This window comes from Rhipicephalus sanguineus, chromosome 1 (genome assembly GCF_013339695.2).
Source record: "Rhipicephalus sanguineus isolate Rsan-2018 chromosome 1, BIME_Rsan_1.4, whole genome shotgun sequence".
NCBI lineage: Eukaryota > Metazoa > Arthropoda > Arachnida > Ixodida > Ixodidae > Rhipicephalus > Rhipicephalus sanguineus.
Genome location: NC_051176.1, coordinates 207,221,649 through 207,248,185, shown reverse-complemented (window position 1 = coordinate 207,248,185; position 26,537 = coordinate 207,221,649). Strand labels below are relative to the sequence as shown.

At 48.4% G+C, this 26,537-nt stretch overlaps 1 protein-coding gene across 2 annotated transcripts; it reads left to right on the top strand.

Moving 5' to 3' along the window:
• Nucleotides 1-1,359: 1,359 nt before the first annotated feature.
• LOC119406367 (innexin unc-9) lies at nucleotides 1,360-25,035 on the top strand. 2 transcript variants are annotated; one of them, XM_037673111.2, is made up of 3 exons: nucleotides 1,360-3,421; nucleotides 3,482-3,525; nucleotides 24,692-25,035. In XM_037673111.2, exon 1 carries the CDS (start codon nucleotides 1,677-1,679, stop codon nucleotides 3,075-3,077), a length of 1,401 nt encoding a protein of 466 aa, XP_037529039.1. In that variant the 5' UTR covers nucleotides 1,360-1,676; the 3' UTR covers nucleotides 3,078-3,421; nucleotides 3,482-3,525; nucleotides 24,692-25,035. The 2 variants fall into 2 exon arrangements, with proteins under 2 accessions (XP_037529039.1, XP_037529047.1); XM_037673119.2 differs by having other exon boundaries at nucleotides 24,674-25,035.
• Nucleotides 25,036-26,537: the final 1,502 nt, after the last annotated feature.

Genomic DNA, 26,537 nt, shown 5'->3' with positions numbered 1-26,537 from the left:
GCGGCGTTTTCTCACCTTGTTCGAAAAGTATTGCTGTGCCCCTTTAAGGCGACAAATGAGAGGCTTCGCTTTGATGCTGATGGTGTACCTGGTCAAGACGAATGGAATGGCTCGGGCGCCACGCCACTCGCTCTATTAACAGATGTTCGCTGTAAATTTCAAAAGCACATTAATATGCTCTCTGAAAATGCTGCACGAGCGACCACGGTGCATTTCAAGTTCAAGCGACGAGCCTCGTTTACTCAATATTTTCCGTTTACTCCTGACATACGCATAGACAGAATATGACGTTAAAAAAATAAAACTATTTCAATCAGCCCCGAGGCCTAAAATTAATGATTTAGAAAGAAATTAGGTATTTGTAGTGTGTTAGTAAAGGCAATGTACAAATCGCCGTGTCACATTGTATTATGTGACAAGTATGGGACTGCAGTACTGCGAGATTTTGCATAGTAGCCACCATTCTCACTAAGCATACGCATGAAGATTTGTAAACTCTCGATAATGCCTGCAGTGCTCCTTACACTACGCACGCTCCTGTACAAAGAATAGCGATACGCTCACACGACGGCCAAAATTACTGCCACACTAGTGTGTACGGTGGCGGAATTGTCAGTTTTAGTAAGTGTAATTTCGATAACACTCGCCACCATGGCAACATTTAAATGTTTTTGGATTTGCCTAGTCAGCTATATCCATCAAAGAAACATGACGAAATAGTGGGGGATTGCACAACTGGCGAGAGCTACAGCCCTAAGCTGAGGACGATAGGCACAGTGACGCACAAATGCGAGCGCTCGTCTTTGTCAGTTTGTCTATCGTAGCGCTGTACTATAGCTGTCACTAGTAGTCGTCGCCAAAATGAATTTTACTGAATGATTGAGAACCTGTGCCTGTATTCACAAATTGTCTTACGCTAGAATTGCTCGTAAGAGCAAATTTCATCCAATCCTTCTGCTGGACATATGAGCAGCGAAGCCGGCTGGCCAATGGCATAGAACACTTACGAACGAAAAGCTTCGTGAATTGGGCTCCTGGGCTAAATAGATAATGTTTCAATTTCTAAAAGTTCTTAGCCATTGGTGGCTGCCGTCGTTAACTATACGTGCAGCGTAAGGATTGGCTGGAATTTGCTCGTACGAACAACTACATAGCTCAAGAGGTTTTGTGAATACATGCCCTGAAAAGTGCATTACACTAACGCATCAGCCGTAAAATTTGGTGCGACTTAAACTACATATGACCATAACTGGTGAAAGGGAAGAAAAGGTGATATAGTTAACCGCAGTGTTGGCAGGTTGGTTGTGAGAACTAGCCTCAACGTCGTCAGGCTTGGCGTTTCGCTAACAATGTGCCACGGTGCGCATGCGCGGTTGCAGGTGAGTGGGGCCATGGCGGCCGGGCAGCGCAGCGCCGCTAAGGCGGCCTGGCTGCTGCAGGTGGCATGCTAGCCCGGGCTGCCATGCGCCAGCGCAGCGGTCCCGGCAGCAGCAGCAGCAGCGTGAGAGCGGCGGCGGCGGCGGCGGCGGCACCGGCGGTTGCGGCACCGGCGGCGGGGGCCCGGGCGACCCAGAGCGGCCAGCAGGCACCGCGGCGTTCGCGCAGCGCCCCGAAGCGTCACCACGGATCACGCGCAGGCGCCGCACGACCATCAGCCGGCTGGCGAAGGCAAGAGCATGTCCTTCCTGTTCCGCTTCCACGACCTGATCGGAGGCATCCATGTGCCCATCGACGACGGCGTGGACAAGCTGAACCGCAAGTACACCCTGGTGGTGTTCCTGTTCCTGGCGCTTCCCATCTTTACGCGCCAGTACATCGGCGACCCAATCGAGTGCTTCACGCCGACTTATTTCACGGACGCCCAGGCGCGCTTTGTCAACAGCTACTGCTGGACAGCCTCCACATACTACCTGGTGAGCGACGCCGAGGGCGACGAGGCGGCCGAAGCTCCGCCGCGAGAGCCGCCGGACCCGCGAGTGCAGCCTGAGGAGCTGGACTACGCGGGCTTCGAGACCCCGCCGGCCGGTGGCGCCGAGCGCCTGCGGCGCGTGCACGTCTCGTACTACCAGTGGGCGCCGCTGATCCTGCTCGTGCAGGGCTGCTGCTTTCACCTGCCCTTCGTGCTGTGGGGCGCGTGCGCGCACAGCGCGGGCGTCAAGCTGCGCCGGCTGCTCAAGCGGGCCTCGGACATCGCCAGCCTGCCGCCGGGCTGCCAGCAGCGCGAGGCCCTCCTGTCCGAGTTCGTGGATCAGTTCCACACGCTGGTGGCCGGCAGCGCGGGCTGCTGCACGGACCCGGCCTGCGGCCTCCCGCTCGCCTGCCGCTGCGTGGGCGGCCCCACGCGCTACCTCTGCCTACTCTACCTGCTGGTCAAATCGCTCTACGTGCTCAACGTGGGCCTCCAGTTCCTGCTGCTCACGGCCTTCCTGGGCCGCGGCTTCTTGCGCCACGGCCTCGAGCTGGCACGACGGCTGGCCGCCGACGGCGACTGGTGGAACTCGCCGCGGTTCCCGCTGCAGACGCTGTGCCAGGTGCGAGCCGCGCTCCAGGGCGGCCTGCGCACCTACCTCTGCCGCTGCGTACTGCCCATCAACGTGTTCAACGAGAAGATCTTCTCCGTCGTATGGTTCTACCTGGCGCTCCTGCTGCCGCTGAACCTGGCCAGCCTGCTGCTCTGGCTGTGGCGCTGCTTCCGCTGCAACCGGTTCGCCTTCGTGCGGCTCTGCCTCTGGAGGACCCGCATGGTGAGCCTGGGCGAGCTGTCGCGCGTCTCGCGCAAGATCGCCGTCAACTACCTGGGCTGGGACGGCGTGTTCGTGCTGCGCCTCATCGAGAACAACCATGGCAGCGCCATGGCCACCGTCATCCTGGGCCGCCTGTACGACTTCTACGCCAACCAGATGAAGGCGCAGGACGACGGCTCCGACGTGGAGCTGGGCCCCATGCCGCCCTCGGTGGCCGCCCAACAGACCGGCACCATGCACCCGTGCCACGGCGCGCCCTGTCACGGCGGCGCGGCCGCGCCCTGCGCCCACCAGTTCGGTGCCAGGCGGCCCGGGGGCTACTGGGGCAAGTGAGCGCGCAGCAGGGACCTAGCCAGTTACCGTAGCCGGCCCTACGGCCGCTAGGCTCGCCTAGAGCACACACATGTATCCCAGAGAGGGCCGCCCTCGCTATGCAAGCCCGGCGAGGCGGCTTCCACACCGCCTCGCGCGCGGCACCGTGTATCTCTATCGCCCCGGGCCCTGCTGCGGCCGCTGGCCCCAATGGCAGCCAGACCCCTTGGTACCGCCTGGGGGCGCCTCTCTCTCTCGAGGGGGCCGCCCCGACTAGTAGCTCGCCAGGGGCCGCTTACCGCCGGCGGTGCGAGGACCGCTGCCGCCGCGCAAGGACCGCCGCTCTCCGGGCAGCCTGCACGCAGGTGAGGCACGTGTCTGCCGCACTGCTGGCATCCACTCCACGCCTTGTCTCCCCGTCGCAGGCAGAGCCTTCCAGCCCGGACGACGACGGCCAGGACCACACGAGGTGAACACGCACTCCTCTCCTCTGCGCAGCGCTCGCGACCCGTCTGACCGTTGCGGACGCTGCGCTCCTCGGCTGCAATGGCGGCCGTTGCGTATGAATTCACACGGCCAGCCGTTGGCGCCGAGTGCCCCGGCTATTTGCTTCTCGTGTTCCGCAGCCATGTTAGGATCGCAACCATTCACTATATTTTCTTTCTAAAGCTCGCACCACGGTCTTCCATGGTCCTGTTGTTCGGTCTCGCTGTATTAAACTTATGATTATCGCTGTAACCACGTCAAGTCTGACCTGACGTGGGGGCAGCGGTATATGACGGGCGCTGTACCCCGGTGATCGAGAAGCAGAGTCCTCACTTCGTGCGTTTTGCTCTTCAGGTGCTTGCTCCATGTCACGTTTTGCCTATTTCTTTACATATTGGTGCAAAATTCAGCACTATAAGACAGCATTCTATGTTTAAACCTAAATTCTTCCTGTGGCTCTGATTCGCGAATTTGACCAGTGCGCTGTATCTGTGTTGTGTACAGTGGAAAGGCGGATAGCTTGAATAAATTATGGGTGAAGGAACTGGTGTCAAGACGTTAAGCTTCTCTAACCTAAACACTGTCGCCTGGCTTTTACGCTATATTTTTCAACTCAGTTAGGTACACATACTAAATAAAGGTAGTCGAATGTCCTACAGCCAATAAACGTGCACTGTGATCACGCCCTGGTGGTGCGTTCAGTATTGAATTGCAATAATTTCTAATGGTGAGGTGTCCTTGTGAGGCTTCTTTTAGCCCCGCATGTGTAAAAAAAAAAAAGAAAACCAAGCTACTACAGCAACAGCGCAAACGATGATAGCATTGCATGTCGCGCGTGTTAGCCAGGTGGTCTCGACTGAACTGCCCCGCTTACGGCCACTGAATTGCATGAGCCCCAATCCAGCATATCTGCGGGTTTATGGAGAGATTAAATCTGGCAAAAGTTCTCAGTTCTTTCTTGTGCTTTCCTCTTTGGAAACCTCAAGTTATCCACTCGAATGAACAATGTGCGTTGAGTTTTTTTTTAAAACCCCATGCATAGAAGCTTCTTAATAAGCACCAGAGGTCGAACTCACTAAACTTGTGGTTGGTAAGTGCTCTTTACCATGGACCAGTCGGCTTTGCTAATGCTATAGAGTATAAAGGTTTCCTGAAATTTTTTATTACGAACAATTCTACCGTAAGGCATTCTTGTGAATATTGGCCCAGCTTCTGTATGCCTTCTCATTATCTTATCGAGCTGTTGTCAATCCAGTTTTATTGCCTTGAAAGTTACCGAGCAGTGCTTTGAAGGTGGCGTGAACGTCCTGTGTTTATCGCTGGCGTCCATTTTTCTGCTTTCATGAGTTTGTGCAGTGTTGTAGCAGAAGAGATTCGCGTCAACAGCGTAGCATTTTGGACGTGTTGGTATGACATCGATGTAGCTGCACCTGTGCCTGTGTGTAGCTGCGCCTGTGCCACGTCTACATGGATGTGTCCTCGCCATTTTTTGCGCAAACAGCTACATCGATTCGCGTCAACCAAGTAGCTTAGCTTGCAGCCCTTGTTTTTTCAGTTCTCCTCAGGGGTACACATCGATAGCATCCCGACTCCATTGTATTTTTCTGTTTCGATATGCAGCACACACGTACTAAACGCGTTCTGCTTTTACTTTCTTGGCTCCCCCGAACGTTGCATTGAGAAACATCGTAACTAGGCATCGGAGAGAGAAATTCACAGAAACTTGTTATGCTAGAATTGTTATGTAGAATAAGAGACAACCAAATAATTGCGACACGTTTCATATTACTAAAGAAGGCGGCCCGCCAGCGGCTAAGAGCGCTTACGAAAGGTATGTCTTGTGAACTCGGGCCTAATGTTAGAATGCACAGAGCTTCCCGTTCTGAGAGACTTTTACCATTCGCCTTCGCTACGATTATGTTCAGCATCGGCTGAATATTTTTCTTGCTGACGATCCCACTATAAAATATTTTGATGAATATGGGCACAGGGGCCAAATTCTGTAAGCTTTTCGGTCACAAGCGCTTCCTTTTGGCCAGCCGTCTTCGCTGATAGTATGTGCAATATTAGGAATGGCTGAAATTTTCTCTTACAAACAATTCTATTATAGCGGCTCTTTGCGAATACAGAGCCTCGGGCCTAGATAGATAGATAGAGTAGAGAGTAGATAGATAGCGTAGGGAGATAGAGTAGGGAGGCAGATAGAGAAGGGAGATAGAGTAGGGATATGGATGGAGTAGGGAGATAGATGGATGGAGCGGAGAGATAAACGGATGTTTAGATAGAGCAGGGAGAAAAAGCACAGGGAGGTCAATTAAACGAGCGTGCGGCTTTGTGCCTTACACTAGGCAGAATTCGCAAAAACGCTAGTATTGTTCTTAGAAGGAATTTTCAGCCAGTCATGATGCTGAACGCATTACTAAGGAGGATGGTTGGCCAACAGCAGAGAACACTTACGGAGGAGAAGTTTATTAAGTTCGACCTCGGTAGCAGGACATACCATTAGCGAAAGCGCCCGGCCATTGAGAAAGAGCACGTACGAAAGAAACTCTAAGTCTAGTTCCTCAAGCCTTAATTGCGAAGCGTTCCTTTTGACTTTTTTCTTGCTACTCGCAGGTTGCCTTCGTTCATCAAGCTTGGATGAAATTTGATTTCTCGAACAATTATAGCCTAACAAATTTTTTAAAATATGTGCCCTGAAACAGAATTCGTAAACATGTTCGCTCATAAATGCGGTTAGCTATTGTCCAGTTGCGTGCGCTATTAATGTGACTGGCTGGCATTGCTTTTACGAACTGTTTTAATGTAATAGCCTTTTGTGAATGCAGGCCACGGGTCGTGATTTTATAGCGATGCCTTTCACACAATTCTGTGCCATACCTGTCGTGTACAGTGTATGATTGCCTGATCCCGCTGATAACTGAGGCGGAGCATTGGCCGAACCACTGACGAAACACGAAAAGGAATAAGTAAAAAAGGGTTAACTTGATTGCACCTGCTAAACGCGTACAAACTCACCCAAAGAGCGCACATCCCGAAGAATATCATCTGAAAAGGCATCGCTCCAAAATTTAGGGCCTGGGCCTCCATTCGCAAAAACAAAAAAGAAAAACATTCGTACGTTCGAACTGCCCGTAAGAGCTGACCTTGTGGCCAATCTTCTTGGACATTTTATGGGCCGACACGGTAAGCCAATGGTGAAGAGCGCTTACGAGCATAAGCTTTGTGAATTTCGTTCTAGGGTCAGTGTTTACAAGAGCGTTCGAACACAAAAGCTTATCCTAAAACCAGACAACAAGCAACCGCGATACCCGGCATTCATTGCCAAAGACTGCTAACCAATGGGAAATAACATCCAGAAACGAGATTCGCAGTTTAAAAGCGAAACATTGATGACGAAACCACTGTATTAAACAAGCACACGAAGTAAGCTTCGTTGTTCTGTTGCATTATGTTGCATTAAAGATTCGCTGAAATATGTTGCAGTAAACATTCACTGATTAGCAAGAAAGTTATCACGCGCGCACAGACAAGCATTAACAGATCTTACTTGATAACAGCGATGCAACGTTAGCGGGATGAACTGTGCAGGCAAAGGTGAGCAAACCTTCCTCTCCTTCAACAAGCATCATAAACTTAGATGCAACGCTACCTCCAACGCTATAGGCGCGCGGAAATTGCTCACCCAAAGAGCGCCCACACGACCCCATTGTTAAATACCATTCCATTACTAATGGCAATATATATAAGACGTGATCTCAGCTAAGGGCGCAGTAAAATCTGATACGGTGGTTACGGGTGGCGGCAGCACCTATAGTATTGTAGCGCTTATCCGTCAGTCGTGTTTGTCTATGGAGGTTGCTTGCTTTCCTTGCTTGGAAACTCGGCGCTGGCCACTTTCCTTTCAAGAATGCTATGTCACGCTCATAACGTGCATGTCGTTCGTGACCTGGAAGTGCCGGGCGCGCGCCGGTAGTGCAAGGAAAGGCACGCAAGATAAATGGCGTATCGTTGAGCGACAGAAAGACACCCTTTTTACTCGCCATTTTTAGAGTGCAAGGTTAATGGTGTTATCGTCCCTATATGGTCTGGTAAACGTTCGCTGACTAATTTTAGTCTATTGTTATGCGAGTTCATGAAAACATTAACACATATCAGTTTGTGACCGTTAACGCTAGCTTTCACAGGGCTAGCATGATTAACAGCGGAAAACAGAAGTGAGCGGATGTATCGCGTTACCTCTGGCTTCTTTGAGACTACGCGTCCTCTAAAATTAGGCTCGCGGAGGCAGCGCAAACGAAGCGACCAATCATAACAGCTCACTCAGCCTTTGCACCAGCGTTGTCTTTTGCCTTTGCAACCGTTGCTACGGGCAGTAACCGCCCCAATGCTCCCAAGCGGGCTGAGCAGAAGAGGAGTCATGCTTCATCTACAGCCTCCCCCCCCCCCCCCCCCTCTGCTACGGCCCAGACACCTCTACTCAATACCATCCGCAATACCATCCCTCACCCTTCATGGCACGCGAAAGCACACGCTTTCCTTTGATTCAGCAAGGGGCCGTGCGCCTGGTGCGATAAAATCTTATCGCACTTGGAAATTATATGGAACATCATGACGGCGGAGAAATTTCACGTACCTGAAATTCCCATCCCAATAAAGCACAAAATAAGATGGGAAGTGCTCCAAAGCCGGTGGACATGTTTGGCTGCAGGACGTCATACTACAACGTGGATTCACTGCACTGATTGGGATGACCAGTGATCATATCAAGCCTTGTTTTCTTGCTGAGGTTGTCGCCGCATTTCATTCACTTCAAACGGGCCCAACTTTAATGTTGAAAAGGTGTACTTATATTAAATGGGCACTAGCTCTTTGAGGTGACAGTCTGGGGGGAGGGGGATAGGTAACTTCAACAGGGCAAGTTAGAATGGCATGGACGAAGACGTTCTTTTCTCTCGATGGTTGCTGTTTCTCTCACCGAATCAAACAATGACGCGCCGCGCTGTTGAGTCGTGTTGAGCAGCAGTCGTGTTGAGTCGTGTTGAGGCGTGTTGAGCAGCAGCAGCAGCAGAGAGATAGAGGAGCAAATATAAAAGCAGGCGTCAGTCAGACGCGCCTCCAGTTTTCTACCCTACACAAGAGGAAATGGGATGGGGATTGAACAGAAGAAAAAAATTATGCGCAGCTTCAACTGACTTAACGGCGGCAAGGCTGTTGAAACTGCTGGTGGCGTCAACGCGCCTTTCCTTCGTTTTCGCCAACGCTCGGCGCGCCCTTCCTCCTCTCTCACAAGCTCCCCTTGTGCCCGAGCGCGCTACTATTAATCATCTCCTTTCACCGGCACAGCCCATCGCGCTCCTGCTTTCTCCTCCTCTGCACACCGCCTGCTCAGCTCCCGCCATAGCTTCGCCTTTGCTCTCCTCCTCTCTACCCAGCTTCACTCTCACCACGTCGCTACCCTTTCTCTGCCAGGCTCAACCTGCTGCACTAGGCTACCCTCTCGCCTACTTAGCTTTACCCATGCTCTCCCTGTCGTCAGGCTTCGCTCTTGCAGCTGGGCTAGAAAGTGCGGACGACGGATCCCCAGGGATTTACCTCGGCTTTAAACAGCGGCGCTGTGAGAAAAAGGAGGGAGAACTGAAAGTAGTGCCTCATCGGGGTGTCCACATCGGCTCAATATTTTGTCACGTCTGCTGACCGAAGGTCGCGGGATCGAATCCTGGCCGCGGCGGCTGCAATTTCGATGGAGACGAAAATGTTTGAGGCCCGTTTACCTACATTTAGGTGCACGTTAAAGAACCCCAAGTGGTCGAAATTTCCGAAGTCCTCCACTACGGCGTCTCTCATAATCATATCGTGGTTTGGGGACGTTAAACCCCAGATATTATTATTATTATTATTATTATTATTATTATTATTATTATTATTATTATTATTATTATTATTATTATTATTATTATTATTATTTTGTCACATAGGCTTGTAGAGGTCGGTTTCTAGCTTGGGTTGTTGCACTGTCGTCGTGGATCCGGGAATCGCGTGGGGAACACATGTGAGTTCCAAAAGGCATAAGCCAACTTCCTGTAGGCAACGCGAAAACGGGACAGGTGGTATACACGATACAGGCACTCTATCCTTAAAGGGGCCATGAATCACTTTTCCAAGTAATGATCTAATGACCTCAGTATCGGAATTTACTGCCTCCCGAATCGATTGCCGCAAAAATTTCTCGAATCCGTCAAGAATGAGCGGAGTTACGGGGTTTGGGCGCACGCTCTCAGCGCTTTCTCTCTTTTCTCGTGCCGACGAGCGCACTGGAAGCTACACGGGGAGGGATGGCACGGGGGAAAGAAGTTACGTCAGCGCGCGTCATGAAACGCGATCGCTCTCCCGCTGTGATTCGCGAGCGCGAGCGCGGCTACCGTGTACTGAGGAGTGCGGCGCCGGCAAGTGGCGGCACCCCGTGGCAATAAGCATCTGATCCGAACGCCGCTTTCGATTTACGTCGGCTGTCGGCCAATGAGGATGCTATGTCTTTTGCGACGCGGCGATGCAGATCGCGACGTCGCTCGGCAGTCGCCCCGCCCACCGACGAGAGTGAGAACCGGCCTCTGTTTGAAAAGAGGGCGCCTGAGAAAACAGCAACTTCGCGTTCCGCTTGTAGCCTTTACGCGGCGCGCACGACTGCAATATTTGGCTGAGCAGTTCATAGCCGTGTAAGCTTTCCGCAGGATGTGCTTTTTCCACAAGTCCAAGGGGTGCTTCATGACCCCTTTAATATCTGTCCCGTTTTTGCGCTGTTCACAGTTGGAGGTCACAAGCCCAGCCAATCATAATTTTCAGCTACATATAAGTGAGAACTTTCGAGGTTGTTACTGGACATACTGCTGTGGTCGCCGCACATTGAACACTTGGTTGAGGTTAAAGATGGATAGCTGCTGTGTGCACCGGTTATTGAAGAATTACCACATTCATAGTCTATAGTGTTATTAAAGTTGGTATGTTAGGAGTCGAGTCGATTTGCGAAAACGTACCCCCTTAAGGACTAAATACGAGGCATGGTGACCTCTAGCATCGAGAAAAATTTTTTTAGGCAGAAACTTTCTACCTATGAATTTTCTTAGAAGGATTGATTGTTGGGCGAGTTGGTAATTCATGATGAAAGCAAATAGCGCGAAAAAACGTAAGACGCTTGTGCCGTAGCCTTCTTCGTCTTGTCTTACTGACATTTTTTCGCGCTATTTGCTTTCATTATGAATTTTCATAAAGCGCGGAGCACTTTCGCAAGCTGCTTATTGGGCTTATACAATCTTGGCTAGAACCAACGATGTAGAAACGGATACAAGAGCATAGTATTATGAATGGTAGATCGCAGAATGCCACATGAATAATTTCAGCACGAGACGCCGAGGAAATCGAAATGCCAAGCCTCTTGACGTTCACGGTCCGCCCCAGTTTCGGTAAGGCTACTGCATGAGCTCGCTTGAGCATATACAGTAACTATGAGGTTGGGTGGCGCTTACCACCCCCCATTCGTGAGCTCAGGAAACTCGGAAGTGGTATTTTGTTGCGAAACCGCCATGCGTCGGCACTCACCCGATAGAAAAGTGCTTGAACAAAGAATGTGACTGGAGCCAGCGTTTGAAGGAAACTTGACTTTGCCCTGACGAAGACAAGTCACCTTGTCGGAACGATGACTCCAGACACTCCTTGTCCAACGACTTCTTATCTTTCGATATTGCAGTGAGGATACTCAGATGCTGTTAGTTATTTTACTGCGTAACAGTGCGTAGAAGAGAGCCACCAACCAATGCATATATAGATATAGAGAACGATTGCATATATAGAGAGAACTGTCCACAATATTTCAGGTGAATACCTCAGAATAAATGATCCGTATAACTTGGTCCTTCCCTACTGGAGAACCCTGCGCACGCCTATACTGAGCCTGTATTCATCGTATGCTGCTAACTTATCGTAACATTGTCGTCGACTGTCTCGTCCCACGCACGCAGCCTTTGCACGGGCTCAGCCGACGGATGACGAAGGAGGTCGAGATTAACAGTTTGCTCTAAGGTATGTGCGAGTAAATGATTCTGGATGTGCATTGACAAGAAAGTCTTACGTTGGAAAGGTTAGTAAGAGAATATTTCAGCCAATCGCGGTGCTGGACAGATCATCAGCGAAGACAGCTGGCCTGTGGCAAGAACATTCACGGAGGAAAAGCTGTTTGAATCTCCCCCGGGATCTGCATTCACGAAAAGCTCATAAGCGAATTGTATCCTCTCTTTACGCTTGACTGCGAAGGCAAATAGCATTGACCCCTGTCTGCGTAAGTTCCTTGAAACGTTAACAGCAACGGAGATAAAATCGCTGCGTTAGCTACATGAAATGTGCTTGCACGGGTGGTTTATTCGCTTTAACGAACACTGCTTTCGGGAAAAATTACTGTCTTAAAGCAAACGACTAACGAAAAGTTCGTGATTTATTTCTGGCGCTGTCAGCGTTATGGTTTACGTTTATATTTGAAAACGTTCGGACAGTCATACTCGAAGACACTTTCGTTTTCATTCTCCTGGAGTAGAATTCACAAAACTTCTCTTTCGTAGTGCGTTTCCCATTTGTCAGCCGGCTACATTAATGTTATGTCCCGCATCGTGATAGGCTGAAGTATTCTTTTACGAAAATTTTTAATGTAAGACGATTTTGTGAATATGGGCCCTGGAGCACTTCAGCACTTCTATTAAGAGATGCTCATGATCTCATTTGAAGGTCACTCAGCTAAGCTAACTTCGTAATCAGGGGGCGTGCATCTCATTGCATCATCAAAATCTCCTTGCGACATTGCTTACCGCGTGTGACACATCCTTTTCAAGCGGGGCGAAGCTTATAGCATCTGAGCTCTTGCTCTGGGCTGGTGAAAACAAGCAACGAGTGATCTTTTTTTTTTTCCACGCTCGCTTACTGCAGCGTAATCGCGAGGCTTAACGATATGTCAAAATCCACACCCCAGAATGCGAAATTAGCTGACCGAGTGTCAAAACTGATGATGTGTTGGAACGGAAGCACAACAGGAAAATCAGCAAGCTGAAAATGCGATTGCCTTTATATTTCCAGATATAAACATACACCGTAATTCTGACTGAGAAAAGACTAAATTAAGAACGTTTTATTACTGTGTGCCTAATGGGTCTAATTGCTAGCTAAAATTGTGTCCACTGAAGCGAACAAAGCACATTTTCAAACAAAAGTTTCACATCTAGCAGATCATCTGACTGACTTACACATGCCAGTTTAACATCACAAGCATCTCAATACATTTACTCACCACTTGCGACTGCATGCTGCCTACACGACAGGGCAGCTGCGTTGCGCTGACCGTGCGGCATGTCCTCTCTCATCAGCAGAGATAAGCATGTCCATCATCTTTTAGAATACCGCAACCGCTATGATTCGTGCCATTTATTGGCGTAGAATTGGGCCTGTGGTCAACACGTACTTCTAGAAAGCACTCTGCAATAGTTTTTGAATACGTTATAGTTGTGAGAAGTAATGACGTATACGTAAGTGAATGTAATGCTCGCTGCAACCAGAATAATGTTATCCGACCTTTTCTTTCTTCTTGTATTGGTAGAGGGAGGCAGGTGTGAGAACGAAACTGCGTCCTTTTAACGCGAGAGCGTTAGGGAGCCCGTGCCCCTGAAATTCCGGCATCGGGGTCATTGGTTGTGAGCGAAAAAGCGAGATAGATGCGAATAAATAACTAATAAACATCCTCCGTTCAAGTGGGAAACGAACCTATAGCCATTCTGCGTGGAAGTCGGGTGTTTTACCACAGAGCCACACCAGGTCTTGAAACTGCTCCGAAAAAAAAAAAAAAAAGCCTATACAGTCTTCATGTAGTGCGATGCGAGGAGTCCCATTAACGCGTGTACTCTTGCGTAGCAAAAGGGTAGAATTGCACCAGGCATGGTACCACGTGAATTGCGCAACGAGTGGGTGGTGCCCATATTCAGAAAGGAGTTTATGATGACTCGCACTATCCACGCACTGATATTACGAAGGTGAATGCGCGGCTACCAAGGAAGAAGAGGAGGAAAGCTTATCCGTTGCGAAACGAAGCCGGAAAACAAGTCGAAATTCTGTTCAGAAAATAGGAAATTACGCTAAACACTCAAAATATTATTCGCATTCTTTCATTGGTTTTCAGCTACAGTAACATCTGCCTGGCCGTTTGCGAACACCTCTGCGATACAAGGAGGACCACTTTGGTAATTAATTAGAATCAATAATTCAGTGCTTTACAGAAGCTCGCATGTTTGTCGTTCATGTATTTGAAACTGTTTTATTGCAACTTAACTTTTTTCTTATGAGAAAAATAAGCTATAAAATCTTCACTATCAAAAAGGAATCGATTTCAATATATTGTGAACGATTGCTTTTTCTTTTTCGAAATTTCTATTTACTTTAACCGCGAGCTCCTTGGCCAATTCCCAATAGTAGGCACTGGACAGGCGCCATTGACCGAGGAACATGCAAGCAAGAAATCAAACCGTCTAAATACGTAGCCTGAGCGATGTCATCACCGGTTCGGCGCGTGCGCCGCGCTGGGCAATCATGAAACTTGATCGATACGTTACATGCGATTCTTTGAAGTTGAAAAAAAACCGAGTGGTTGAAACGGGGCGCGCGAGCATGCGCCGCCAGGTGTTACCGAACACACATTGAGCGTTGTTATGTAATGCTAGCTCCTTTCGGAAGCTGTTAAGGTGGCGATGCATTCACGCTCAGAGAGCGCTACAGAGGAAGAGTGCCTCGCTTCGACATAAAGGCGCAAGAGAAAGGTCGACACACATGCAGCGTTTTTACCGGTGTCGGCTGGCACTGCGTAACTTCGCGTTGATTTGAAGCGAGGGAACAAGGCAAAACGCCGAAATCTGTCATGTCCTATACTAGATGTCAAAGAATCTTGCTTGTCCAGCCTCGGGGCTTCGGCTGGGTGTCTGGCTTCACGTCAACGACGAGCGATGTGGCGGTATAGCCGACGCCGGCAGAAACGCTAAATGCGGGTCGGCCTCAAAGCGCGAGACAGACTGTACGATTTTCCGTGCGATGCGATGGCCGACGCGGCGGTGCGGCAGCCGGAATGGTGGCTGTCCGATGCTATGAAAAGTCACCATTCCGGTTTCCCCACCGCCGCGTCGGACGTCGCATCGCATGGGAAATCGTACCGTCTGTCTCGACCTTAATGGACAGTTCCGGCAAGAAGAAACACATAAGAATATGACTCAATGAAGGTAAAGTACGCGCGAAATCCACTCACGCAAACTGCATGCGTATCGCAACATGAGGAGCCCCTCAATTTTAATGCAAATTCTTTTAAGTCTCATACCATTCACTTTGCGGTTGGTAGGTAGCTGTGTTTTCGCTCCCATTTTGCTGTGGTTTTATTGCAATAACAGTTTATTCCAATTATTGTCGTTCAAATGTTCGGCAGTGGCGTAAGCATGAACAAGCTGCCTTTTATTGCGATAGCAATTACATAGACACTCTCGCCTGGTTTTTGCCGTCACCGTCATGTTCCGTGTAAAGTCCAAATAAGCAACATCGCCCCGCGCATCGTATGTTCTACGCGCGAGTAAAAGCGCTCAAGCGCTGGGGACGCACGCTACTGAAACAGATAAAACGAGCCTGCCATCTCCGTCGCACGAAGGGCGCATGCAATAACATCGCCCCGCGTGCGAAGCCTGCCGTCTATGGCTCCTCAAGCAGAGAGGAAACGCCCCGCCCGTCTTTCGTCGGGTGAAGGAGCTTGAAGGGGCGCTGGTGTGGGGAGGGAGCTGCGTCGCTCGAGCGGCAACTGCGAACTTTGATCATAAGGGCGCTGTCGCGTGCGCTGTCTCGACAGAAATCAGCAGACTGTATACCCTTGTACGCGCTGTGCTCTTACCGCTTACTTCGCGTTGAGACGACAGACAGCACGAAAACCGCTTTGCTCCCTGAAGCGGCCGTATTGCCTTGCACCATCGTTTTGTAGAGTTCCACGAGATCGGATCCAAAATAGTTAGCTGCTAGCGTTACTTTGTATAACATTCCAATTTGTTGCTATCGCATTCATTGCTTCGCCCTTGCGGCGAAACTGTGATTTTTTCAGTCGGAAGCAATACCGCAAAAGAATTACAAAAATCTGTTGGGATATGTTAGGGTATCGCAACTAGTTGTTTCGTTCACTTTAGGTTTTCCAGGACATAGCACGTTTTATTAGGAATAGCTGACAAAATTTCGTTATCTACGCTTTAGCTCGCATATTTTATTCGCATTACATTGGTCGAAAGGAAATAAGCGCTTAAGGACAAAAGTGATGCGTAAAGAAACCGCGCACTTGGCAGTGACGAACTGGGTGTCTCTGAACGCGCGAGGAAGTAACTACAAAAAAAGATAACGATTCTGCGTTATAGTACCACAAGAAAACCGATTCAATACGATGCGCGCGGTGCGCCTTTTCCACGAAAATTTTCCGTGTCACCAGTGAGCCCACACATTAAATGTTGCAGAAATATTTAATCGATGGTCCAACATGATACACGGGCGAAATTAAAAAAAAAAGTGCAGGTCTATTGTGGGAGTTGCAAAAATTTATACGAACGCAATGACAGTTATTCAGAACTAAAAATTCACCGACGATTACGATACCGCCCAATGCGAATTCTGAGCGCAGCTGTCTCGTTGTTTTGATTTTGTGATAAGTTGTGCAAATGCGCATGCGTCAAGGCGACTCGGCGCGGTGCGAATATGGAACGCTCGGTTTTCGCGTCAAAGTAACGTGGTGAACCTGGCGTCGCCAACTCCAGCCGCCGGTGGCTGACGCGAACGCTGCGCCGTACTATAAAGGGCGCTTTAGAGTCCGCTAGAGCGTTCCACACACAGTATCCCTTCGATCAACGCACGTCTTCTTCTCCCAAGCCTCGCAGGTCAACCCACTTACTCGTGCCGGTGCGTGAGAGGCATGCGTTGCGCTGTCACAAGAAGCGCGAGCGGGCACGAGGCATTGTAAACGCTAACACAGCGGCTCGCTGGCTCTCATGGTGGATAACTCCTTGGGGCAGTCTCCCGCCCTCGTTCCCTCTATCGGTTAGGCCGACGACAACAGTGACGCCGCTCAACGCAGGAACGGGCGCCTAAGAGCTGCGCTCTAAAAAAAAAAAAAAGACACCCCGCGGGACAACTAAAAGTAAGCACTCATAAAGACATACAGAGGGTACCTTGCGAAATGTACTTAAAGAGTTACAAGTATGTATGGGCTAACTGAGATATCCGTAAGAAATAAAACTCACATTGATTGGAGTATGCTGTGAAGATCACGGGAGAGACTATACAACACCGAAGGTGTGAAAAGTTAAATATCGTAAGGATATGTAGTCAATATCACGACATTCTCGGTGAAATTTCAAGAGCATTCGGAAATTCAAGGACACAGATCAAATTCTTATGGGGCCACTAAAGCGATGTGTAAGGGTGCATGAACTACTTTTAATTGTCCAGGTGATCAAGGAAATACAAATCCTGAGTTGAACATTTGCACAGGTATAGCTTAATTAATATGCAAGCCAAAGTGGCCTTTGAAAATGGTTTTACAAGGTTCATAATAAGTTCATAATCTCATTTAGAACTAAGTGGACTCATTGGCTAAGTGAGATGAAGACGGTTGACATCAGGAGGTTTTGTTGCGGGGAAGTATAATAATTTCTAAAGATAGCGGTGCGTCACATGGCCATGATTAAACCATGGCTATGAGAAGTGAGTCACTCTATTGCATGTGTAACTTTACATTCGCAGGAGGATGGCGCAGTGCAAACTATAAAGGAAAATTGCTGACATCTTAATTGCCGCTTCAACTGCACTGCTTCGAAAGGTTGTTGATTACTTGCACGACATACCTCTTGTGCTGCTTTTAAAGCGAAAGCCTCAAGTACCTCATCAAACGCGAAATTTAACAGTCGGCGTCCCGCGGCGTCGGGGACGAGTGATGCAAAAAATCATCATCACGTGATGACGTCACCACATGGCGTGACGACAACGTCACAGATCGCCAATATTTGTGCCGTCATCATGACGTCACTGTGACGTCACGTCACACGATGACGTCAGCACGTGTCATCGTAGCTTGGTCAAAGGTAGTCCGATCACAGAGGCAATGCAAAACCAGGTGAGGTACCTCCGATCTTGGAGGCAGTGCAAAACCACGTTAGTTGCAGAAAGCTTTCGAAGGGTTGCGAGGCAGGATCAATACATCGACTGAGAAGAAAGAGAAGATGACTTAAGAGAAAGAGAAGTCGTCTTAAGTGAATGCATAGGGGACCCTGTCAGTTTTTCATATGAAGGTTGTCAGTGCACACGATTGTACTCCCGAGAAGAGGCCATTTCGGGGCTCTTCGGGCACTGGCGGCGCTTCCACCGACATCCTCTGCAACGGGCGGATAAACGTAATAATTTTATTAATAGTATTATTATTGACCGCAACAATGACGAGCCGGAACACCAGGAAGTGTCAGTAAGGAATGAGGTCACTGCGTGCCTGGCAACGTGAGAGCTTTTATATTTGGACCCAGCATCGAAAGAGAGGAGCGAGGAATAGCACCCTCTTTTTCAAGTTAGTTCTAGGCACGCACTTATTGTGGGATACATAAGCACTTTACCAAGGATTATTTGCATTTAGAAGTAGTGCACAAGCAACAGCAACTTGGCAATTCGTTTGCTCTACTTCTTAATCTCGGCCTTATGCAGGACACAGTCTGCTTGGGAAAGATCAGTGACTTTTTCAACCTAGTTGCTGTTGCGTATTTTGTCTACATAATGAACTTGTAACTACAACTGTGAGTGTAGTAAAGGGAGGGCGGTGTGGGAGCGCGCGGTAAAATGCGTTGGCAGATGAGCGCGCGCCTCACCCTTTAGCTAGCCCGGCAGTGGCTGCTGCTCTAGCTCTCCACGCGGCTAGTGCATAGGCGACCCGCACGTCCTACCTTCAAGGTAATGTGGTGCATTTGAAAAACTTGCAGAGGTGGCTGGTGACATCGTGTGCGTTGTCTCTGGCGCGCCTAGTGTTGGAGGTCGCATTAACACAAGAGTTTCAGGGACTCGTTGAAGGTGGAAAAGGCAACGCAAAACGTTTGCTCACCTCTGCCTACGCGGGTCGTCACACCACTGTCCTGACAGCGAATATTTGTGGTCGTCGGGAGAGATCATTTCATGTGTGCCGATGCGAGTGTGAATCCATGCTTGTTCATTTTAATTACCGAGGAAATCGTTGCTGCAGTATATGTACAATACGGCCGATAAAACTACGAAGATTACTTCATGTATCTCTCTAATACATTTGAAGTCTTGTCGAGTTAAACTACGCTATGTTCGACTACTAAATCGTGGCTGAAGTCTTTTACAAACATTGTATTTGATATCCTTGTTAGCGATCTTCTTTCTGCGACTACCAGTCTAAAGCCACAAGTAACTTTAGACATTAAATTAACATAGTCAAAATGGCGACTATCTCTTCGGTTGCCGATATGCACAGTTGTGCATCTTGTCACAAAGAAAAATTGAGGCTACTAACTAGAAGGCTAAGGCATTTTACCTCGGACTTTCTTGGCACTTATCTTGAGCCGCTGCCGCTCCCTGACTGAGCCTGTTGTGGTCTGTCGCATCAAACTCGCACGAGCAGATTGCTATCAAGCAGCCCTCTGCAACGGTCCTCATGCACTAAGTTCGGTGCCATTGTGAGCCTGCTTTTAACAGTGGATTCGAGTGCAGTTTCGATTGAGCGTCAGAACGCGTGAACTTGCGCTGCACCGCGAAACAAGGTACTCTTGAAGTGGTGACGATACTTTTCCTGGGCGAGGGTGTTTAAAACATGTCCTTACCACGTGATACGCCACTGATCCATCCATATCACGTTTGGCCATTTCTAAATATGGTCGAAAACGTTAATATTTCTTTCTTCGTGAGAGGAGGTGTTTTCTTAAGGGCAGCGTCGTTTAGAGGGAGCGAGAGAGAGAGTAGGCCAGTAGTATATGGCTGGTAAAAGCGCTGGCGAACCACGAAGCTCTGGATGTATACTATAATCTTTCTCCTGGCGAGTCTTCTGTTTCTGTATTATTGCATATGACCTGTAGGCTTTAAAACTACTCAATACTGGCTGAACTAATTGCGGTATTTGTTTATTCAAGCTCCACTAGAAAGTATGCGCAAGAAGCGACAACACAATGGTAAGGTGAACAATAAGTTGCTATATTACAGAGTTACTGCACTTCGCTCGAGCGCAGAAAGTGAATAAAAAAGTTAAGCAAAACACACACACACACACACACACACACACACACACACACACACACACACACACACACACACACACACACACACACACACACACACACACACACACACACACACACACACACACACACACACACACACACACACACACACACACACACACACACACACTCACTCACTCACTCACTCACTCACTCACTCACTCACTCACTCACTCACTCACTCACTCACTCACTCACTCACTCACTCACTCACTCACTCACTCACTCACTCACTGAAAATTCATGTTATATACTGTCAGTAAATCATTCCAGTTGATCTGAGATATTTCTTTGATAGTGTCACGTGCGGAAAATTTGAAGCACTGATGCTTTTTCATGACAGGTGCTCATGTCACCCTTACATCAAATCAGTGAGTCGGCAGCTTGATTCCTGAAAATCCTGAAAATCAAGGATAACACCTGCATTTTTCATTTTTTACAGACAACAGAAATTTACACGACGATCCCACGTTATTAGAAATTTCATTCTAAACGCAAGATTCAACACTCAATAAGCGTCCTTTCATGAACATTAGTGCATGGCGCTTAATAAGGTTGGAAATGCGTCGCTGCTGTGTGTTTTTTTTTCGCACTGTAAATGTAAATAGTACGAAAAATTCACCGAAAATCACGATACCGCCTAATGCGAATTCTGAGCGCAGCTTCGTGTTGGGGCACGGCCAACTGTGCTTGAAGTTTTGGCTTTCCGCAAGGTATCGACTACGCCATAAATCATAACTTTTGTGACGTAGGACATCACCCTCTACGCCATTATTAGACTTTCTGGGGATAAGCGAGCTACCCGCTACGCATCTGTAAGGTATTATGTGCACTTTGTTGATGCTGCACGTGGCTGATGACGATGAAGAATTATGGCTGAGTATTCTGCAGTGAGCGGGAAGCACTAAACCGCATACTCGTTGCGCAATTAGCATTGTGCGATGATTGGGTGTTGTTTTACTCTTCTGCTACGCTACAGTACATACGTTAATGCGATTCCTTGTCCGATGTTGACACCTGTATAAGGGCTTTTTGCAAACGTGTTTCAAGCACCAGTGTGGCTCTGTGGTAGAATACTCGACTGCTACGCAGAGGGCCCGGGTTCAAATCCCATTCGATCCTAGGTCTTTTTCTCATTTGATTTATTTCATGTCTATCGGTTAACTTTTCGTGTCTATTGGTTACGCCACCGACGGCGACGCCGCTCAACAAAGCAACGGGCGGCTAAGAGCTGCGCTCTAAAAAAAAGTTTATCTTAATTGCGTTCACTGTGTTAGTCACTTATGAGTTCTGCAGCGCGCTTACTGGCAACGCACGATGTGATTTGTACATTTCTGTACTTAGAGCTGTTCTCTTATAAAGGGTAATTATCTAGTCTGCGCGGTTTTGCGATAAAATGAACGGCTCAAGTGACAATTACCCTCCGCCTGTGTTAGCTTCATATTTACCATGCTCAGGAATGGTAAGTGTAGAAGCTTAAATTTTTGTGATGTAGTAATGGCTATCAGTTTTCAAATAATGTTATTTATCATACTGTCTTGCGAACAGTGACATCAAATGCTATGAACAGCTGCGAAATGTGGGATCCGCTTGTCCTGTCCGAAACATTCGCAGCTTTTTCAAAAACGTGACATGCACAAAGGAGCTTTGTGACGCATGTTGTTGGCTTTATTATACCAATGAAAATACAATTCGAATCACAAGCCAGATATTCGCAATGGAAAACGTGGAGTAATTGCGTGAACACGATTCGTACATGCAACTACATTGAGATAATTAATATTTCTCCCTCAGTAGGTCACTGTGTAACTCACTGTTCCTAATATTAATGCAGTAGAACCCCGCTGATACGCGTTTCACGGGACCATAGAAAAAACAACAAAAAAAAAAACCGTCAGAGCCGAGAAACAGGCAAAAAGAGAAATTAAAGTAGTGGCGAGAAGCACACAACTTAAAAAAAAAAGAACTTTCGCTTGAAGAAATTGTGCAGAGTCGCCTGGCACATTTTCTCACGCCCGATCAGTACAAAACGTCTCCCAAACACCTGCAGTGCCATGCGGCTTTCGGTGTCGTCACTGCGCGCAAATCTCTGCAACAAATCCAACGCTGTTACGGCACGACAGCCCACAAGAGACAGACAGAAAACGGGAGAACACCACGAAAAGCATTTCCTATAATAACGATAGTGATGAGTCCACCCCAGCACCCAGTCCACGCAAACATGATCACTCCGGGCAGCAAAAACTAATCTCGAAGTCCGTACTTTTGTTGAATGCATCAAAACCGATTTTTAGCACCCGAACACGAACGCTATGTACGCCATGTTTACATGAAGAATACAGATTTCGGAGGTCGTGTTTCTGGTGGCGGGACTTAAAAATGCATTATAGATCTCGCCCTCACCGCTACTGGCGGCCAATGTGATCGTCAAGCCACCAAGCGAACCAAGCCAAGCCACGTGAAAAGTCAACATGGCCGCCTGGGCCGTCTTGGAGGGCCGGTTCGCAACGTACAATGCGCAAATGGTCCCACAGTTGTCACGTAACAGCGGAGTTCCGATTGCATTGGATCCTATGGGAGCTGTGCCGGGGCCGGCCGAAAACGACGAAACAGCCAGGAAAACGCAGCACCCGGGAACGTAACAGTGGGATCCTACTGTAATAAGATGACTGTCTGGCTGTTAGTAAACGAGTCAGAAATATTATGAAGTTATTCGATTATTTAGACCTGGAGGGTCTTCAAAATGTTACAATTCAAAATTTAAGCCTTATTGTTAACGTACAGAAAGGCCCTCGAAAAACGCAAAAGCCGTGAAGAGTCAGTAACCCACGATGAAAGAGAGAGAGAAAGAGCGGTAAGAGCACGGTGTAAGAATATACTCAGGTGATGACACTCTTCCCCCAACGCATGGGAAACCGCAATCCACGCGCGTCCAGATAATGTTCGGGTTCTTACCAGATGATTTGCAGTTTCATCGGCGCCGTCTTGGAGGGCGCTACGAAAAGCGGGGCAGTCGTCTCCATAGCAACGCGCATGCTGCTGATAACGTGCATTTTTTGTGCCATTTTGTTGGATAATGTGCATCCGCCAAGCGGCGTCGAGGGGCGAAATCGAGAGAGCAACAGGAGAGGGCACGGCGAGCGCGGCGGCGATGACGCAGCATTACCGTAATTCGGCTACTCGCGGGCGCACTCCGCCTCAAGCCATTAGATGGCGCACCGTTCAACGGACCGACGACCGAACATTTTCTGGCCGCTTAGGCGCGCGCAGTGTCAACACCTGAATATTCTTACACCGTGGGTAAGAGCGTATTCCTGTGGAACAGCCGGCACGATGACGGTGACGTAAATTAGGCCAATAATCATGGCATATGCTGCCTACGACAGAAAAAATACTCTGCCTTTATAAGTATACTATGCATCCAAACCACAGATGCATGCGTCTTATCTGTTGGTAGTAAGCAACGGCGTTGCTGATTATTTTATTGTATTCTGTTTTTAGCATAACACTTTACTGTTTTTTTTCAACCGCACACGCGCACGAATGTATAAGCACACATGTATAAACGCAACTTGCTGCCGTTGTGAAGTTATTGTTTGCATCAAGCAACTCAGGTTTCTTTTTTCATTAAAAATGACAAAAATGACAACGACGAGGGCAAATATGCCCATTGCATCTTTTTTTTTTTGTCATTCCTGGCTTGACTGAGGTCTTCATCGGCATTATTTGTTCCAGTGAACTACTATTGTTTCAAAACTACTATCGCGTCGAAAACATTTAACCTTACCGCACGACTTTTATGTTTCTAATTTACTTCAATCAAACTCGTCAAACATGAAGCTAATACATGTGAAAGCAACCATTGCAAGCGCGTGTTGTAGCTGAGTCATTATTTCAACTGCCTATGCCGCACGTGAGTCGTATATGTTCACCATAGTTTGATGAGAGAGCAGGGCCAGGATCGCTCTTTGAAAGTGGGCTCGAATTAAGGCAAATTCAGAGTAGGAAATAAAATCTGTGGGAAGCGTTAGTGTGCAATTTTCTATTAGCTTCGGTATGAAAAATGCTTTCTTCAATATATTCTTAATAGATGTTCCGGTGACTGTATATGACCGTTAGGTGGCCTTTATTGAGGCTGAGATGTACAGCCTGCGCTAAAAGTTTGCGGGGCGTGTGCTGTACAAAAATTCTCTGCGCCGGTGCAGCGGGTATAGCCGGCAACATCGTACAAAACTTGGTTTTTCGAATGCGCTAGTACAATGTCGAAACCCGAATACCGCGCTGCTTGTGCCCGAGCCACGAAAAATTAAACCATATCTAATTCCGCAAATACTCCGCAAACTTGTGCAGCCGGCCCCAGGTATTCAGAAAGGTAGAATAATTATTGAAGGTAGGGATACACCAGCAAAATTCCGCAAACTGACGCCGGCTGCACTGAATGTCTGTAATGTTATTGCGACAATGATGGGCAAGAGTGAGCGCAGCGTCAATGCTTAGATGGGTCGTCTTAGCGCAATTACTGTTGGACCAAGGACAGAATGAGCGCGGCACACACAAGCGCTTGACTTACTACTGAATCTTCATTTCATGTTTCAAATTGAAGTTTAGCGCTTGTGTGTGTCACGTTCATTTTGTCCCTTGTCCAAAAGTTTTTGCACTAAGACGACCCATCATAAACCATCGACTAGCCCGATCGATAATGCACCTTTCGAAGTCAATGTTAAAGCGATCTGCGCAGAAAGACGGTGTGTGAGACCCATGCAGACGTTCTCTGTGTCGCAGGTCTTCCGGCCCAAGGGCAGCCTCTCGGGCCGATACCGCGTGGCGTGGTGGCGGGTCCCGCAGGGCCGGCGAGAAGCGTTCCTGCACGGCGAGATCCCGCCCTGGCGAGCACCCGTTGGGACCCAGCGGGAAGCGCTCGGCTTCCGCACCAGCCGTTCGGACTGCCAACTCGCGACTCAGAGGCGAACGTAGAAGTCATTGCCAAGTATTTCATGCTTAACCACATCAGCTGATATTATTTGCTAACGGGCTCTGGAGCGAAGAAACAATCTTAAATTACTCATCCAGAATATGTTCCTAGCTGCGAATTCTAATAAACGGACAAACGGGAGTAAACCCCCAACCATGGTGGCCTTCGTGTGTGACTGCGCGCAGCGCTGCGACGCGGGACTCGGTGTCACTCGACGTTGGTCGACGGGCGGTGCTTTCACGACGCCGTGCGACTGCTGGCTCCCAGGGGCTCGCCGTTTCAAGTCATCCGTCAGTGCTGCTCTCCTGCATCGACAAGCACGAAAGACGCAAGGTGCTCCGGACGGGCGACAAACACAAACGGACGTCCTGCAACGAGGGTGACTGGTGATGGGGTTGTGCATGGTCTATGAACCTGCATGCCTGAGACGAAGCAAAAGGCGCAGAATTTAATTCAAGCGTTGAGTTACCAACACTGATGCTAATGCTAACAAGAAGCAAAGGCAAATTAACACTAAGCTTTTCCTACTCATGGGTGACATTAGCACTGCGCGATGCACGCGCTGTGCGCATGAAGGAAACCCCATTATTCTCGCTCTATTTAGCGCACTTGTGTCACTGGCCTAATTTCTGTTTATTATTTTCTTGGCAACATAACCTTAATTTCGGCCACTTGTTAGGTGCTTGAAAAGTGCATGAATTTAGGTGCTTGAATGCCCATTAATCACTCCACAACGAATAAGGTTGCGTAAGACGTGTTGCTGGGCGAGTCGGTTGACATCAAGTGTTGTTTATGAATTTCTGTAAACCAACAAACCAAAGGTTAGTGATTTGAGGAAACGTTGAAGAATAATTAAATAATTCCTCATATAATCCGCATAAAACGTTCCACAGCTCACCGCGAAGTGTACCATATTTTTCGACGACTGCAAAACACATCTTTCCTTTACAGGGGCGCAAATACCTGGGTGATCGAGAATGTATTTCTCCATATTTGCATGGATGCATGTAGCAGTGAACTGTTGTTTGGAAGCTGATCGTGCTTTTCAATGCAGCCGTTGTGACTCGTGAGTGAAAGCCGTTTAAATATAATTGGCTAAGTTAAACTTCTCTGATCGTGGGAAAAGCTGCGCAGGAAAAAAACAAACAACAAAGCTGCAGAATGAAACTTCTACAGACTTCGCTCTCGCAATATACAGTCGAAACCGCATATGTCATACTCACAAAAAAAGTACGGTAATTCGCTTCATATATCGTATAATTCTGCATAAAGGTTTTAAAGAATTCGCCGTATTTTCAACGCGCATTTCGGTGCGCACGTTGGCTTCACGGTGCTGTTTCCCGATAAGGTTTTGGGACGTAAACCCCCAACAATTTTTTTTTTTTGTTTCACGGTAGTTCAGAGAAGGCGGCTTCACGGCAGTCCGCAGGAATTGCGTTTCTTGCGTTTCACGGCAGCCATCGCGGAGAAGCTAACGGCAACCACGCACGACGGGCCGACGGGCGCTACGACGAGGAATCATGGGGGGAAGCACGGGATGGCAAGCGGTAGTTTCTACTCACTCCGCACGGCGCCCTCCTAGTCGCATCGCTCGCTCTCCCAAATGTATGCAGGAAAGTTACCTTTCGTGAGGAAACGCCAACATCTTGTGAGGGA